The 19470-nt window shown below is 39.7% G+C and overlaps 1 protein-coding gene across 1 annotated transcript in view; it reads left to right on the top strand.

Annotated features, from left to right (window-relative positions):
* Positions 1–961: 961 nt before the first annotated feature.
* The window catches only part of LOC113591423 (GTPase IMAP family member 8-like), a 37468-nt gene continuing 18959 nt past the window's right edge, over positions 962–19470 (top strand). The window contains exons 1-2 of the mRNA XM_035527569.1: positions 962–1073; positions 4293–4517. Of these exons, the coding sequence (XP_035383462.1) occupies positions 1070–1073; positions 4293–4517 (229 nt within the window). The 5' untranslated portion in view covers positions 962–1069. The remainder of the gene's footprint in view (positions 1074–4292; positions 4518–19470) is intronic.

Here is a 19470-nt window from a genome sequence, read left to right as displayed (position 1 = left end):
GCAATGTGCTCTCTTAAAATTCTAAATTGTTTTTGTATGACTTTAAACAGACTGAATATGCCTGGTTTTCTTATATACAGGCATTGTTTAGTGGTCTTTCTTAATCCAGTCCAGATTAAGATGGGCAGTCCAGATTTTGTCTCTAGGAAAAAACTAGCAAAATATCACGTCTTCAGTGTTCTTGATTGCTTAGCACCTCTCAAGCTGATTAGAAGCCCAGTATCTTATATTGGCAATGCAGAGACTTGCAAAGCTACTGTTATTGTAACTGATCTGTTCTATTAGGCTCTGCTAAACGATTTCTGCATCTGCTTAAAACTGAAATTTTCACATTCATACTTTGTCCATGGACTTACATTTTAAATAACATGTAAAGTTTATTCACAATAATTTACCTAATATGCAAACACACTTGTTTATCTGAAACGTGCTAAACATTTGAACTCCTCCAGCGCTGCTTCGTCAGGCTACGATAGATTTGATTGCGCTCGAGGACAGTGCTGCTTCATGTCTGTTATTTCTGTGCCTGCGCGCGAGGGTGCTGCACGCATCCTGTACGCCTACATTCCTTTGTGTCACACTCATGTTGCCAGTGTGGAGCCGCGTTTAGCTAAATTCTCTACTCAAGGAGGATTTAAGCATTGGTTTACTCATGAGTTTAATAAAAAAACAAAAAACAAAAAGCAATTAGGCGGAGGTTTTAGGAAGTACATACATCAATTTAATCGTGCTTAGCAACTTTTAAATCCTTATATGAAAATGATTTGATATAATTAATGTTTAAAAATAAGAAGTTTATTTTACTAAATATTTTACTGGAAGCAAAGGAGAAGTTAATGCTTTACTTGTATAACTGAAAACGTCAGTTTTTCTTCCGTTGTGCTTCCTACTAATTGCATTTTACACGGGGATTGTACACGGGAATCTGGCAACCTACTGAATAACGGGTTTTCACTTTCCGTTTCAACAGCCTTTGTTTATTTTTACATCTCTGAAAGACTAGCGTTTCTTTACGGTATAACTTGATTATTAACATGTGGAAAAATCAGCGATAAACTAATACCACATAATGGGTAGGTATTCATGATTTATTCCCATTTACGCATGGTACGCGTCTTCACCGGTTTCCTTTTTTTAAATTTTTCTTTCTTCCTGGTCTCATCTACATGACAAGTAGGCCCAAAGGCGTTTTGCTTTTAAACACCTATCTATAACAGAGAGATGACAAAGATGAAAGATTTGTTACTTATAATAAGTCGCTGCTAACGTTGATAGGCGAAGTTACAGACTAATGAGCTTTTCTGTAGCCACCACTTGGTCGCGAATCTCTCATTAATCTTGTGACCTGAGGTGCCGAATTTAAACACACACACACACACACACACACACACACACACACACACACACACACACACAGGTTAGATCAATGTAAATTAGCGCGGTGCCTCCAAAAATTCGACTATGTTGATAGCAATAAAACCTTTTAAACACCTCGTGCTTAGTGACCCGAATGATTCACATCATAGTGAATCGACACTTTTAATAATAAAAAAGCACATATATGAGAAAACAGCTAACGTAACAATCAATAATAAATGGTCAATACAATTAATACAAACATGAACCAGAGTTTAGCTGTGTCCAGTTTAGCGCGTGGGTGTTCACAAGGGTCAGTGTTACAACCCGCTGACGCCCAAACGTTGCTGCGCGTGAGTAGAAGACCGGATGAAGTGTTTGAGACACGCGGAGCAGGTTGGCCGATACTCAGTCCCTGATCCGTATAGAGATCAGCCGTAGCGTCCAACGAGAAGCTACTCGCGTCTCCTCTCAGCTCCTCACACGACACAAGTGCGATGATGTTTGTTAAGACTCTGGTCCTCCTTGTCCATCCACACGAGCAGCAGCGTGGAGGATTCAGTCCTCTTCGCTTAGAAGCAGCCAGTTCAGTGGTGCAGCCTGGAGCTGGAGCTCTTCAACCGAATATGGCTAACTTTCGTCTCAGAACCGAAACAGACAATACACTTTTACGCTAACAAACACCGTTAGACTCTAGAGAAAAAAATGGGAAAACGGTTACAGTTTGGGCCTATATACAGTGTATATTAAGTCTCCAAACAACCGAAACTTTAGGGGAAAATTTCCGCTCTCTCTCGCTCTCGGAACATTCCAGCCCAAAACCTTCCCGATATCATCGGGAACCTATTGCATACCCCAAACACTGATAACGTGTACTGTGTTTATCTTATCAGGTTGCCTGTAGGAATGCTACTGTGAAAAATGAATATTTCTGCAAAGAATGTTTATATATTCCAGTGACCTTCCAATCCCCCCAATACATCTCTGGTTCCCCGATTAAATTAGACGACTCACAGTTCATATTTTAACAACGTGTTTAAAGCAGTATCGTCTATCATCTACCATCTAATTCTTGCATATTGATCATATTTAAATTAAGGCTATTAGCTTATATTGAGCTGTTTAACCAGGTCTAGCTAACAGGCTTTGACTATATAAGGCGGGAGCCAAACGTGGGAAAGTAAATTACTATTGGAAATTTTAAAAATGTCAGTGTATCTATTATATAAAAACTTCTAGCTGACCTAATAAATAAAATTAGCTAAGGGTAGCTGGCGCATATTGTTATAATCTCTCATTGCTTGTTACATTGAGAATAAAAGTGTCCAATAAAAACTATTAATTAAAAATGTTAATGTTAAAACCTAATTAAAAATACAAACTTAACCAATTATCATCCACAATGTCCCCAGTAAGTGTCAGGAAAGATGTTGCTTTAAGATTTAGATGGCTGGTAAATCCAGAGGTGTATTGAGCCCAATTTTCAAATGAATTTGCAGTGAAATGCCTGCTTCAAATATGAACCATTTTGATTTGGTCTTGTTTTCTGGAATAAAACGTAGAGTAACCTTTCTCCTGCTTGCATCCAAAAACTGAGCATTTGTATGTATGTGTCATCTCTTTTACTGGAGTAGACCGGTGTGGAGAGACTGAAGTTTGGGAGGGTCAGTTGATTTCAGAGTTCATGTATATGCAATATAAGGTATCTTATAATTTGCTATAGCTAATTAGTGTTATCTGTTATGTCAAACAACACCAAGTAAAGTGTAATTTCTAAATGAAAATTAGGACCCAGTAAATAAATTATTTTTCTGAGGTTATTTTAGGTAGTAGTAGGCTCAGGTAGTAGTAGGCTCAGTGGTTAAGGCACTTGTCTAGTAATCAGAAGGTTGCCAGTTCAAGCCCCACCACTGTTGGGCCCCTAAGCAATGCCCTTAACCCTCAGTTGCTGAAGTTGTGTTTAATCAGATCTGTAAGATGCTTTGCAAAAAAGTCTCAGCTAAATACAGCAAATTATTCATTCACTACAGTGTGGGTAAATGTTGAGCAGAAGTATAAAGATAATCACATAATGTAAGAAAGTTATGAGGAAAAATACCATGCAGGGCTTTTAAACAGAGGAGGGACCAAACTTTAATGTGTGTGTGTCGGGGTGCATGTGTATGTGTTGGGGGGCGTTAAGTACTGGAGAAAGTGTATTGGGACATTCATCTGGTATATAAGTACTGAAGAAAGTGTTTTGTTCTTTCTCTGTAGAGAGGAGATGAATATGGCTTCAGCTTTCCTCCCTTCCTACCAGGAGCACATAGTAGCCAGACACATTTGGAAGATGGGGAATTTGGTCAATCAGACTGTAAATGACTATAACACTGAGCGTATTGGTGCTGGCAGGGGTTACAGCTGCTCTACAGGGCATCGGACCCCAGACAGGAGTGGCATACGTTACATATGGTTGGCCAGCTAATAACGTTATGAATGACTTTTCAAGTGTGTGTTCAGAATGAAAATTTATGGAAACTGCGGAAGCTGGTGTAGCTTCTGTCCTTAGTGTTGCACAGTGAAGTGTGGACAATGATGCAGCTCCTGTCAGTGGTCTGATGTCCTTGAAGGCACAGAAAACAAAAATAAAAAAAGGAATGAGGGAGAGAGAAAAAGAAAAATAAGGCTTCAGACTTGGCAGTCTCGATTTTGTATCACATTACTCTTTATTTTTACAGGTGTAATTACCTGTGCTGTTCCCCCATTCACATAAACATGTATGCGAAAGATCAATTGTCTATTATAATAAATAGAACCAAGAAATAATTATAAAATAATAAATTTTATAAATACCTTTAAAATAAGATTTCTATCTGTGTTCTATAATTCTTTTGTGAGAATATATTATATACTATACCTAACTTCACACTCCTAATGAATTTTTTCTTTGGTTTTAGAGGTTCACAATGAATGCGAAATATTTAAAATTCTCAACGAGAACAGTGGTGATGACACTCAGGTCACAGAGCTGCTGGAGAAGATAGAGGAGATGGTAGCAGCTAACAGTGGCTACTATTTTAAAAAGGACAGAAAGATTCTACAGGAGATGGAAGAAAGGAAGAGAGCAAAACAGAGGAGGATGGAGGTACAGAAACTGAGAGAGTTCAGCAGAGCAGTGATGGGTAAGTTTGCTTGCCTGATGGGATGTAGGCTGTTCTGTTTTTTTCGGGTAACCTCTCTCTGTTTACTCACTTAGTGTCTGGTGTGTGTTTGGAGTGTCAGATTTACCACTGAAATACACAAAAGAATCTGTCACAACCATGCATGACATTAGTAAAAATAGCTTATGTAATACATCGCTCACAAAACTATTCCCCTAAACAACTGAATCACAGCTCCACAGGGGTTTTTTTTAATGAAAAATATATCAGATTGTTATCGATATTAGGTGTCATTCAAATGCATGTTATTGGTATCGGATCGGTACAGAAAAACTGGTATTGTGCCATCTTTAGTAAATAATTTTGTCCATTTGATAGAATCAGCACTTTTACGTTCCATACTAATTGCCATTTGACAGACTGGACATGCAAAATGAATTAACTTTGAACTGAAACCTTGAAGAAGAGAAGGCGTACAATCTAAATGTACTGTAAAAACCAAAATGATCTTCCTTTTAACATGGCATTTTATTTTGCATGCAAAATAATTGAATTACTTTATTTATTTAATCATAAAGACACATGAAAGGCATATTTAGGGACGAATCTTCACTCTTGTGTCTGAGAGTTGTACACTCAGACATCATTTACACACTTCCACCTTCAACTGATCATACCTTGGAGGAGGAGGTTTAAAATGTTATTCTTTCAAAATTTTCAGAGAAATTCTATGATTATCAGGTTATACCTAAATATATTCCCAGTAGTGTACATAAAACGGTTGTAATTTAACAGACAAACCCAGATTTTTGCTTGCTATGGGAGTGCTAATTTTATGCAAACATTATGAGAGAATAATATCAAGACAAAGAGAAACCTGAATTATTCACTGCTGTGAAAAGGATCTTACAGTTGCTTATTTCCTTGGTATTATCTGTATTAGTACAAAAGATGTGTGTCTGAACACCCCTAAAACTGATGAGGATGTATGGAAAATGATCAAGGCAACTACAGCAACTGTTAAGGGGGAAAAAGTCATAGCTATTGTTTTAGCTAACACATATTTTAGCCTTCTCAAACCATAGCTAATTAATTCAGTGCAGGAAATTGTTTTGCTGTTCATGTTGGAAAGATGCTTTAGATTTTAAAATATAAAACCCTCATATAAGAAACCAGTATGTGAAAGAACAAATTGATTTCATTCTCAGTGAGCGGAGAGGAGGATTCACACATATGGTCTCTGGGAAGTTTTCTTTCTAGTTCATTCCAGTCACATCCAGGATCTGCATATGTATCAGTGCGTTCCACAGTCTCATCCAACAGCTCTGGATACGGTTCCTTAGCATCTGAGTCTGACTATTCAGAAACTTCTGGTAGCATGGAAGAACCACCAGCCAGTGAGTACATGTTACATTTTTACCTGACATTTTTACATCCTAAATGATAGTTTTCTCTTGGTATTTTATCTTGATTTGCAAGTTTCTCAAAAATGGCCTATATAGTGTATTTAACTCATATTCCACAAACACCAAAGAAAAGGGCTTTGATTTGACTCTGCTAAGGGACTTTCTAGCCAGTGCTTGCTAGAATGCAGAACTTCCCTTATTTATGTGTTCGTTTTATGATCTAATGTATGCTCTAGTATTAGTGCTATTGCTCCTTTACAATAAGATATTTATAATCTTAGGCAGACATTGATGGTTTTGATCAGTTTTCATTCTAAAATGCATGCTAATTTACAAGGATTTGCCTCATTACGCCTGTTATGTGTAAACTTTGTTTTTCTTTTTTCTCTTTTCTTCATTATCCTTCACAGTGAGTGAAATGGAGAGTTCAGATTTGTGGTCTTTGAGAAGTTCGTCTTATGGTTCAATCAGATCAGAGTGGAGATCCACCAGCAGTTCTCTTCATGGATCAGCATGTTCTTCAGTCAGATCCACTAAACCAGGATCTGGCTCTTCACTGAAAATCCCTGAATTCACAATTCAAATCCCTGTTCACAATTCAAAATCCAATGGCAAAGACACCATAGCAAAAATGTTTAAAGTCTTTAGAGAGAAATTCAGAAAAAAAGATGATCTCAGAGAGGAGACTGTAAATGAAATGGATGGACAAGTGACCACTATGTATCGAAGAGGAAGAAAACCTGTTCTGCTTCTTTCTTCTTAGTACCTGCATATAATACTAATAATGACTGCAGAATTACTTTACTCACCCAGTGAAAAAATACCACCTACAACTTAATTCCAACAGTAATCGACAATGATTCTCTCTAAGCCAACAAGGGACTTTCAGAAGCTGCCTTTTTCACTTCTTCTTCCTGGGATACACATGCTCCCAATTTTGAGCTGAAAAGCACTAAACTTACATTTAATTTATATCTCATCTCTATTTTATCCTTCTCCCTGTTATGATATCCCCTCTGGGACTGCGGTTGCCATGGTGCTAGTCAATCACAGGTGTCTGAGATTGATTTCAGTGATCCAAAGAGCCCCGAGACACAATACCATCCATGAGTTTAATTGAAGCACAAAAAGTTAAATCTTTATGACACAAATCCAATTTGCATAATAATGTGGAATGCAGTGTAAAGGGACAAAATGTTTGAACACCAACGGCCTCGACTATATCGAATATCGAATACAAAACTGAATTAAACAAAGAAGTGAACTTAAAACCACTTTTAAACAGTACTGCTATTTAAAGACGAAGATATTTAAGGAGAAGGCACGTCACACAAGCTTTCCTCAGTGCGCATTTAAAGAATGAAAAGTGTGGGTTGCTCCCCTTACAGCGTTCTACTCCCCCTACTGGCGGTTCCACATATTGCAACCCAGGAAATACTGAATGTTTTAGGACCCATTTACAGCATTCAAATCTTCATTCATTTTGACCTGTGCACCTGTGCACCTGTGTCATGTTTCCTCTAATTTGTTTCTCTCTGTATAAATAACCTGTACAAACCTTTAGAGTTGTTAAGAACACATTCAATGTTTTGCAATGTTCTGGTTAAAAATAAAAAGTCTAACAATTCTGTTTAGTATCCACTGGTTATAAACATATATCTATGCATACATAGACAGCAGTTAGCTGACACTTTTATCCAACTCAAATTAAAATTATGACATTACAACTTCAGCAATTAAGGGTTAAGGGCCTTGCTCAGGGGCCCAGCAGTGGATCATGGCAGTAGGAGGATTTAAAGCAGCAACTTTCTGAGTCCAAGTCAAGTACCTTAACCACTGAGCTACCATTTTTTGAATATTGAATGTTGATATGGACCTGTGTTCAATGGTAGTGGATCTGGAAATATTTCTATACACGAAAATTTGACATTGGGTTTGCTGTGGGACTGTGAGTAGATTTCTTTCATACAAACAATGAGCTCCAACATGTGCCAATGGAGGGTAGCCAGCTCCCTCAAGACTCTAAAACTCTAAAATCTTAGAGTTTTCTATTTTGTTTCTTTTTTTGTTTTTATTTCTATGCATTTGTGTTAATGTACTGTCCAAATCCATTTTGGGTCTAGAGTTAGCTTGAGGCTCAAACTTAACTTAGAAAACAAATATGAAATTAAATATTTAGCCTGAGTACAACAGCAAGCACTAAAGCTTCAGGATCTCATAAAGAAATTCAACTGAAGTTTGTGTTCAAATTTGAAATGTTTTATTGCACTGTACCTGTCTCACTGAATGATGTTTAAGTGTGCGGGAATAAAGACTCTGATCGTGTAACTGGCTAACTTCCTTACATGGAGGTTATTCCTCAGTGTGGTACTCAGCATCCTATAGTCTTGGTAATATTTTTTTCCCTCCCTTTATACATTTGATGGTGAATGAGCACTGTGAGGGGAATAGGAAAGAGAGCATTTCCTTGCACAAAGTGGATGGAATGATAATGAAGACGGAAGACTAACCTCTGCATAACCTCAAACCATCAGCTAACTTGGACATAACTGGGTGTTGTATCAGAATACAGACAACAAACATACATCTAAGCTTGTTGTGGAATGTATAAATTATTGGTTGCATGAGAGATTAAAGCAGCTGAAAGAGTATTGCGGCACTACTGAACCCAGAGGTATAATCAAACAAACAAACAAAAAATATATATAATAAAAAAAACCCTGGACAGAGTGAGAGCCAAAACTGAGATCCCACTGTGCTCCTCCCATCCTCCCATGCCATTAGATCAAAGGGTAAAGGTCAGTCAGTCATACCCACGTGCCATTTGTTTCCCTATTGGGAAGGCTACATATACCTCTCGTCTTTCCTGTCTTGTTCGTCAGTCGTGGTTTGTAACCCTTGCTGTGCTTTATCTTCATGATAATCTTGTTACAGACTTTTAGTTAACTATGTTTGGCTTCAGTGTTTCCTGTTGTAAATCTGGTTTAGATTTGTTTTTTCTTTGTTTTAAGTTCTTGTAACTACATTACATTCTGGTTATTGGCTTGACACCCATCCATCTGACTTTGGAATTGTATAAAATTAACAAGTTTGAATTTGCTGTTAATCATTCAGCTCAGCATTTGTGTAGTGCCCTACCTCACCCAGGGTTACAATATCTTAATGTTTATGTTATTCTAATGATCTACTACATATATCTTTATAGTAGATTAGGTCACATTCTAGGAGTTGCTCATGCAGAACTCCAGATAATTCAAAAGGGTTCACAACCAAAATTCTTTTTGTTTACTAAAAGTATTTGGAGCAGTAATTTAAAAGAGTTCTTAGTTTCTGCATTTTAATCCTGAAATGTTGGGGGATGATTTTGTTACTAATTGCTCATGCAGTATCTTCAAACATGACCCAAAACCACAGAGGCAAAAACACCTTTTCTAATAAAGTGAAAAAGCATTTATTGTTGGACTGAATCTTACAGCACTGAAAGATTCTACAGCATGACTTACAATTTATTCACAAAAACCATTTTGTTTACTACCAAATACAGATAAAGCAAAACAAGTTATTTCATGCTGTATCACTATATATTATTCACATTTTAGGCAAACTATTAGTGTTAATGACATGCAGGACTTCTATCTTAATATAACATAAATCATTGTTCTTTGTTTACAGAGTTAAGTCAGTAGGTTACTACACCTTGCTGGGTCCAGACTCCAGTTCCTCCACTAAGAACGGCTGCTTCTTCTTTCATGGTTCTGCCTCCTGACCTAAGAGCTTGGATTAAGATCCTCATTTGGTCCTGTTTTATTTTTACAGCTTGTATTTTACTGTATGTTTCATCAGTGATCAGTTTTTACTTTGCAGGCAGTCTGCTATATCCATTGCTGACACGACATGACAGATGAGTGTTTCCATGTGTATCCACAAAGTCAACTTCTGAAAGTAAAAAATAAAGACTAATGTAAAACTGAAATGATTGTTAGGGATTCTTCTAGAAGCATGACTGTAACACTGGAGGTTCAAGCAGGACACGGGGACGAGTCACGTAAAACACACATACGTTTTATTTTACATATAACAGTCACGTCTGAACACACACACTAATTGGGTCAAACACCAACAACACAAATGGCTAAACAACAGACTTTTATACACATATGATAACGACACAATGAGGAGCAGGTGTGAGACACAGGGAGGGCGTGGCCACATTCACGAACACACACACACACACACACACACGAGACGTTTGGGGGGCATAGCGTGACAATGACAAAGTACAATTTAAACCCACAGACTTGCTAACATAACAGAAAACCTCCTATCTACAATTACATTCACCAATATACTTTAAGCATGAAAGTACTTCAAGCATGAGGAGTGAAACTTGGCAGGTTCAAAGGCATCCCCAGCATTCAGAATTTTAGTGATTTTAACAAAATTGAACATTCTGATTATAGATGACATGAAAGAAAAAAATGTGGTATGTGGTTCAGGCAAACAAAGTTTTATTAACTAGAAATAAAGTCCTGTCATGGACCCGATCTTTATGTGCACAGTCCAGTCAGTCTTATACTACGACTATTCAACTCTATTCAACTTGTCTGGTGCCAAGGTTACTCGACTGCTGCTGTATACTTGATTAGTTTTCACAGAACAATTATTGCATATTAAATAATATAATTTCTTACATTCACTGAAACTCTTTTATATGAAACACAGATAAAGAGTCTAATCTAATCTAAGTGATACTGTGGGTCTCCATAAAACTGTGGGTCTCCAGTACTCCAATGAGCAGCTGGGCTTCTTACTGCTTTTACATTGTTGTAAAATAACTGGAAAATATTTTCCAAAGGAAAAGGAATGCTATATTTGCTATTTTATGGTTAAATGCTTTCAGGTTTCAGTAAATTATGTGTATATATATTGTTACGACCCAATCATGGGTCATTTTGTTTGTGTATTTCTATGTATTTTGTTGCAGGTTGTCTTGTCATCCTCGTTTCCATCGCCACGCTAGGTGCTGATGATTGACGGTGATTGCAACGTCTGGCCTGATTGGTTATTCTACCTTACCCCACCTCACATATAGACGTTTGAGCAGAAGAGCCAGGAGCCCTACCTTTGCATAGTGTCTATTTTGTACCTTTCTTACTGAACAGTTTTGTTTTTGGGTCGTGAGTATGTGAGGGTTTTGTGTTTAGTTCGGTTATGTCTGTACAGAATATGTTGGTCGTAGAGATGTATGGAGATGACGCCATTTATTTTGGGTACTTTCTTTATCCTCTGTTTTAGTTTACGGAGTTAGGGCACATTTTTATTGATCCTTTATGTTTATTCTTTTTCTTGTTAGGCAAGTTATGTAATCTGTTTTCATTCCAGACCTATTTGTTATTTCGGCATTGTCATCTCCTGAGGTACACTCCTCTACGAATAATTACCACTTTTACTGTATTATATCATTTTCCCCGTCTCTCCTTTTTGCTGTTATGGTCCGGAGCCTAGACCTGGTCGTAACAGAATTGGAGGCTCGTCCTGTGCTTGGGGTGTGTCTTTGGTTGCCGGGTTTGGCTTTTTCTTTAGTGTGTGGGGGTATTGGTTTGGTGGTGTTGCTTGCTGGTTTTTGTGGATTTTGCTGGTTTTTGTTTGTTATGGCTTCCGGGTTTGGAACAGTTTGATGTGTTTCAGAAGGATGATTTGTTGCTGATGGCAGATTTCTTCGATATAGTGGTGCCTCTTAGTGCGGCTAAGCAGATAGTCAAGGCCACGCTAAATGATGAGCTTGTGTGGCAGCAGATTCTTCCAGAGGCTGATGGAAAGCTGGGTGTTGTTCACCTGCCTGAGTCTCCAGTCCCAGTGGAAGCTGAGGCTGAAGTCATGTGGTCATAGCTCTACATATGAAAGAGCTGGAATTGGAACTGAATAGACAAAGTTTGTGAACTCGAAATGCACTGAGACGTTAGAATGAGGGAACTTGAACTAGAGCTGAGACAAGCCCGTTCTGTTCCTACTCCTCCTGCTGACTCTCTTCCAGTGCCTACTGCGCGCAAGGCGTGCCCTTTCTCCTGTTCCTTCACCTTTGACTCCATCAATTTCTATGGGTTTTGATGTCAGCAAAAACTGGCATTGGTACTCTATTTCCGTGAGAACGAAGTTGACACGTATTTTCCCGTGTTCGAACATATTGCGACCACAGTACAGTGGCCAAACGAGGTTTGGTTGTTAATGTTGCACTGTAAGGTAGTGGGAAGAGCGCAGGAGGTGCGTTCTGCCTTGATGTTAGAGCAGAGTTTGGTTTACGACACAGTGAAGTCTGCAGTTCTGCGTGCTTATGAGCTGGTGCCAGAGGCATATGGACAAAGGTTCTGAAAACATGTCAAAACCGGCAGCTGGATATGTTGAGTTTGCTCGGGAGAAAACCGCGCTTCTCGAAAAGCCATCACCATAGATAAAGAGAGGTTATCTATGCATTCGACAGCCAATTACTTAGACAGTATTTTGATGCATAAGTGGACTCCTCCCAATTTTGGTACAGATCATGAGTGGAGAACCGTATACCAAGTGGTAGTACTGAAGCCCCACAGGATACACGTTTTGACTCTTGCACATGACCATTTCTTATCTGGACACCTTGTTATTAGGAAAACGTATCAGCGTGAGTTACAACAATTCTTCTGGCCAATGGTAAAACGGGATGTGTTCCAATTTTGTCATTCATGTCATACTTGTCAAGTTGCAGGGCAACTGAATCAGGTTATCCCGCCAGCTCCATGGAAGCCCATTCCAGTAATTTGTGAGCCCTTTGAATGGATTATTATTGACTGTAGGTCCGCTCCCTAAAACGAAAGCAGGTCATATATATTTATTGACCGTTATGTGTGCTGAGACTCGGTTTCCTGAAGCTGTTCCTCTTCGCTCCCTTAAGGCCCCAGCCATAGTAAATGCTTTGATTAAATCTTTTACGCCCAATTTGTAACCAAGCTTGACCTATTAAAGGGATATTGGCAAGTTCCGTTAATGGAGAGAGCCTCTGAAATCTCTGCCTTTGCTACCGCTGATGTGTTCCTACAATATCAGGTGCCTTTTGGTTTAGAAATCGTCCCAGTGACAACATCATTCAAAATCTTATGAACAGAGTATTAGCTGGCATTGAAGGGTGCGATGCCTATTTAGACAACGTTATTGTGTATTCAGATACATGGGAAAATCACACACACCCTCCGCGAGGTATTCCTCTGGTTTCAAGAATCCACCTTAACCCTAAAACTGGCTAAATGTGAATTTGGTCATGCTACGGTGTCTTATTTGGGGAAACAAGTGGGTTGTGGTGGCGTTTGTCCTCTGGATGCAAAGGTGCAGGCCATACTGGCTTTTCCTGCTCCTACAAGCAGAAGAGAATTATGGCATTTTCTTGGCATGACAGGAGTTTCCGTCGTAATTTCTCAGACGTGGTACTCCCTCTTACAAACCTTCTGTGCAAGTCTAACCCTTTTGTTTGGTCTTCGATCTGTCAGGCAGCATTTGAAGCCATAAAACAGCTGCTGTGTTCATCACCTGTCCTTTCTGCATCTAACTTTGCGAAGCGATTTAAGTTGATGCAAGTGACACTGGTTGTGGAGCGGTGTTAGTACAAGAGGATGATGTTGGCATCGATCATCCCGTATCTTATTTCTCTGCAAAATTTAATTAACACCAACTACATTATAGCACAATAGAGAAAGAAGTTTGCGCCCTGTTGCTAGCCGTTCCGCATTTCGAGCCTAGTAGGTCGTAACATACATATGTGTTTGTATTGAGAGACAGGTTTTGTATCATCATAAGGAAAGTTTTCGGAGTCCTTCAAGTTTTCCACATTTTGATGTTTCAGATTCATCTTAAAATAGATTTATCTCATGAATCTTAAACTAGAAATCTCCACACAATGATCCAAAATGACAAAAGCAAAAAAACATTTTAAAAAGTTTTGTAAATGTATTAAAAATAAAAAATCTGACACATTTAATTTACATGAGTAATCAGCCTGTTCCATTACTACTTGGTTAAATCATCTTTAGTACCAATCAAGTCTGGGAATTAGCATACAAAATTTTCTCTTGGCACATTCATTCAAGCTGAGCCAGGCTGGATGAGGGGTGTCCGTGCACAGCCTTCCTGACTACTGGCAGAAAAACATCACCACAGCATGATACTGCCACCACTGTGTTTGAGTGTAGGAATGGTTTAAGGATACTGCCACCACTGTGTTTGAGTGTAGGAATGGTTTAACGATACTGCCACCACTGTGTTTGAGTGTAGGGATGGTTTAACGATACTGCCACCACTGTGTTTGAGTGTAGGAATGGTTTAACGATACTGCCACCACTGTGTTTGAGTGTAGGAATGGTTTAATGATACTGCCACCACCGTGTTTGAGTGTAGGGATGGTTTAACGATACTGCCACCACTGTGTTTGAGTGTAGGAATGGTTTAACGATACTGCCACCACTGTGTTTGAGTGTAGGAATGGTTTAACGATACTGCCACCACTGTGTTTGGGTGTAGGAATGGTTTAATGATACTGCCACCACTGTGTTTGAGTGTAGGAATGGTTTAATGATACTGCCACCACAGTGTTTGGGTGTAGGAATGGTTTAACGATACTGCCACCACTGTGTTTGGGTGTAGGAATGGTTTAACGATACTGCCACCACTGTGTTTGGGTGTAGGAATGGTTTAACGATACTGCCACCACTGTGTTTGAGTGTAGGAATGGTTTAATGATACTGCCACCACTGTGTTTGAGTGTAGGAATGGTTTAATGATACTGCCACCACTGTGTTTGGGTGTAGGAATGGTTTAACGATACTGCCACCACTGTGTTTGAGTGTAGGAATGGTTTAATGATACTGCCACCACTGTGTTTGGGTGTAGGAATGGTTTAATGATACTGCCACCACTGTGTTTGGGTGTAGGAATGGTTTAATGATACTGCCACCACTGTGTTTGGGTGTAGGAATGGTTTAATGATACTGCCACCACTGTGTTTGAGTGTAGGAATGGTTTAACGATACTGCTACCACCGTTTTTGAGTGTAGGAATGGTTTAATGATACTGCCACCACTGTGTTTGAGTGTAGGAATGGTTTAATGATACTGCCACCACTGTGTTTGGGTGTAGGAATGGTTTAATGATACTGCCACCACTGTGTTTGAGTGTAGGAATGGTTTAACGATACTGCTACCACCGTTTTTGAGTGTAGGAATGGTTTAATGATACTGCCACCACTCTGTTTGAGTGTAGGAATGGTTTAAGGATACTGCCACCACTGTGTTTGAGTGTAGGAATGGTTTAACGATACTGCCACCACTGTGTTTGAGTGTAGGGATGGTTTAACGATACTGCCACCACTGTGTTTGAGTGTAGGAATGGTTTAACGATACTGCCACCACTGTGTTTGAGTGTAGGAATGGTTTAACGATACTGCCACCACTGTGTTTGAGTGTAGGAATGGTTTAACGATACTGCCACCACTGTGTTTGGGTGTAGGAATGGTTTAATGATACTGCCACCACTGTGTTTGAGTGTAGGAATGGTTTAATGATACTGCCACCACTGTGTTTGAGCGTAGGAATGGTTTATCGATACTGCTACCACCGTTTTTGAGTGTAGGAATAGTTTAACGATACTGCCACCACTGTGTTTGAGTGTAGGAATGGTTTAATGATACTGCCACCACTGTGTTTGCGTGTAGGAATGGTTTAATGATACTGCCACCACTGTGTTTGGGTGTAGGAATGGTTTAACGATACTGCCACCACTGTGTTTGGGTGTAGGAATGGTTTAACGATACTGCCACCACTGTGTTTGAGTGTAGGAATGGTTTAATGATACTGCCACCACTGTGTTTGAGTGTAGGAATGGTTTAATGATACTGCCACCACTGTGTTTGGGTGTAGGAATGGTTTAACGATACTGCCACCACTGTGTTTGAGTGTAGGAATGGTTTAATGATACTGCCACCACTGTGTTTGGGTGTAGGAATGGTTTAACGATACTGCCACCACTGTGTTTGAGTGTAGGAATGGTTTAATGATACTGCCACCACTGTGTTTGAGTGTAGGAATGGTTTAATGATACTGCCACCACTGTGTTTGAGTGTAGGAATGGTTTAATGATACTGCCACCACTGTGTTTGAGTGTAGGAATGGTTTAATGATACTGCCACCACTGTGTTTGAGTGTAGGAATGGTTTAACGATACTGCTACCACCGTTTTTGAGTGTAGGAATGGTTTAACGATACTGCCACCACTGTGTTTGAGTCTAGGAATGGTTTAATGATACTGCCACCACTGTGTTTGGGTGTAGGAATGGTTTAATGATACTGCCACCACTGTGTTTGAGTGTAGGAATGGTTTAACGATACTGCTACCACCGTTTTTGAGTGTAGGAATGGTTTAATGATACTGCTACCACCGTTTCTGAGTGTAGGAATGGTTTAATGATACTGCCACCACTGTGTTTGAGTGTAGGAATGGTTTAATGATACTGCCACCACTGTGTTTGGGTGTAGGAATGGTTTAATGATACTGCCACCACTGTGTTTGAGTGTAGGAATGGTTTAATGATACTGCCACCACAGTGTTTGGGTGTAGGAATGGTTTAATGATACTGCCACCACTGTGTTTGAGTGTAGGAATGGTTTAATGATACTGCCACCACTGTGTTTGAGTGTAGGAATGGTTTAACGATACTGCCACCACTGTGTTTGAGTGTAGGAATGGTTTAATGATACTGCCACCACAGTGTTTGGGTGTAGGAATGGTTTAATGATACTGCCACCACCGTGTTTGAGTGTAGGAATGGTTTAACGATACTGCCACCATCATTCTTGAGTGTAGGAATGGTTTAACGATACTGCCACCACTGTGTTTGAGTGTAGGAATGGTTTAATGATACTGCCACCACTGTGTTTGGGTGTAGGAATGGTTTAACGATACTGCCACCACTGTGTTTGAGTGTAGGAATGGTTTAATGATACTGCTACCACCGTGTTTGAGTGTAGGAATGGTTTAACGATACTGCCACCATCGTTCTTGAGTGTAGGAATGGTTTAACGATACTGCCACCATCGTTCTTGAGTGTAGGAATGGTTTAAGGATATTGCCACCACTGTGTTTGAGTGTAGGAATGGTTTAATGATACTGCCACCACTGTGTTTGAGTGTAGGAATGGTTTAATGATACTGCCACCACTGTGTTTGGGTGTAGGAATGGTTTAATGATACTGCCACCACTGTGTTTGAGTGTAGGAATGGTTTAATGATACTGCCACCACAGTGTTTGGGTGTAGGAATGGTTTAATGATACTGCCACCACTGTGTTTGAGTGTAGGAATGGTTTAATGATACTGCCACCACAGTGTTTGAGTGTAGGAATGGTTTAACGATACTGCCACCACTGTGTTTGAGTGTAGGAATGGTTTAACGATACTGCCACCATCGTTCTTGAGTGTAGGAATGGTTTAATGATACTGCCACCATCGTTCTTGAGTGTAGGAATGGTTTAATGATACTGCCACCACAGTGTTTGGGTGTAGGAATGGTTTAATGATACTGCCACCACCGTGTTTGAGTGTAGGAATGGTTTAACGATACTGCCACCATCGTTCTTGAGTGTAGGAATGGTTTAACGATACTGCTACCACTGTGTTTGAGTGTAGGAATGGTTTAACGATACTGCCACCATCGTTCTTGAGTGTAGGAATGGTTTAATGATACTGCCACCACTGTGTTTGAGTGTAGGAATGGTTTAATGATACTGCCACCACAGTGTTTGGGTGTAGGAATGGTTTAACGATACTGCCACCATCGTTCTTGAGTGTAGGAATGGTTTAAGGATACTGCCACCACAGTGTTTGAGTGTAGGAATGGTTTAAGGATATTGCCACCATCGTTCTTGAGTGTAGGAATGGTTTAAGGATATTGCCACCACCGTGTTTGCGTGTAGAGATTTTGATAATGATACTGCCACCACCCTCTCTCTTTGTCTTTATCACTCCCTTTCTGTTCCTCTCTCTCCCTTTCTTTTTCTTGCTCCCGCTCCTCTCTCTCACCCCCATTATTCTCTCTCTCTCTCTCTCTCTCTCTCTCTCTCTCTCTCTCTCACTCTCTCACTCTCTGCAGTTCTGCCAAGAGCGAAGGCTGACAGGGTCTGGGACGCCTGGTTCCCTTTATTACAATGTGATGACTTGAATGGATGTGTCTGTGTGATAGCAGTCTGGAGTTGGCAGAGAGCTGCTTTAAGCCTCCTCTAGTGGAGCAGTACCTGTGGACCAAGCAGAGCGTTTGGACGCTGGCACTGAAGTACTTGCTGTGTTGAGCTCTCACTCTGCTCACCTTCCTGCTGGCCTGCCTCTACCTGACCTACTACATCTGCATGTGTTTGTGTGTGCGTGTGTGTGTGTGTGTGTGTGTGTGTGTGAGAAATATTTGTTGACTCAGGTGTTAGTTGTATTGTATGTGTACATTTTCTCAAGATCATATTTTTATGTTATTTGCAGGTATTAGAGTTACTGACAGAAGTAGATGTATTTGACAAATAAACCAAACTTGAGATGGCAATAGCCAATCAGCTCATGAGAAGCAGGGAGCAGAATCTGCTGTGTTCAAGGGTATGTGTGGCATGTGTGATCTCAGCGCTGAAAAGCAACCAACTGGGCCGAAAGCTGAACTGATAAAATCTTAAATGTTACAGTGTGGATGTCAATACAGTGGTAACTGCAGCTCTCATAGGCTACAGTGTGGTGGTCACTGCAGTTCTCGTAGGTTATGGGTTCAAATCCCAGCAGAGACTTTCTTACATCTTTACTTAAGGAAAGCAGTGAAATGTGTTTCTATACATAAACGGGGGGGGTGTGTTTGGGAGTGGATTTAAGCACTGGAGAAAGTGTACTGGGACATTCTTTCTCTGTAGAGAGGACATGAATATGACTTCACCTTCGTGCCCTTCCTAGCAGGAGCACATAGTAGCCAGACACAGTTGTATGATTTGGAATTTGGTCAGTCAGACTTCAAATGTGCTAATAACATATTGAGTGTGAGTGTGGGGCACCGGCAGGGGTTACAGCTGCTTTGGAGGGCATCAGACCACCGACTGGAGCTGCATACATTACAACTGGTTGGCCAGCTATTAACATTTTGATTGAAACTTCTAGTGTAATCTGGTGTAGTACAGTGAAGTGTGGATAATGATGGAGGTCCTGTCAGTGGTCTGATGCCCTTAAAGTTACATAAGATAACAAAAATAATAAGAGGGAGAGAAAAAAAAATGGTGTCTTCCGGTAAGATCTAAGGCTTGAGGTCTATCAGTCTCGTCATTATAGTACATTACCCATTATTTTTAGAGACATAATTAATTACCTGTGCTCCTCTCTACATGTATGTGAAAGATGAAAAAAATTAAAAATCATAATTTCACATTTGTCCTGTTTATTTTTATATTTTATTATAATAAATAAAGAAGGAATTACAAAATAAGATAGAATGAAAATGTATTGTACCTAACTTCCCACTCCTAATTAATTTTTTTAC

The sequence above is a fragment of the Electrophorus electricus genome, chromosome 6, assembly GCF_013358815.1.
Source record: "Electrophorus electricus isolate fEleEle1 chromosome 6, fEleEle1.pri, whole genome shotgun sequence".
Taxonomy (NCBI): Eukaryota; Metazoa; Chordata; class Actinopteri; order Gymnotiformes; family Gymnotidae; genus Electrophorus; species Electrophorus electricus.
This window is presented reverse-complemented; position numbering and strand designations above follow the sequence as displayed.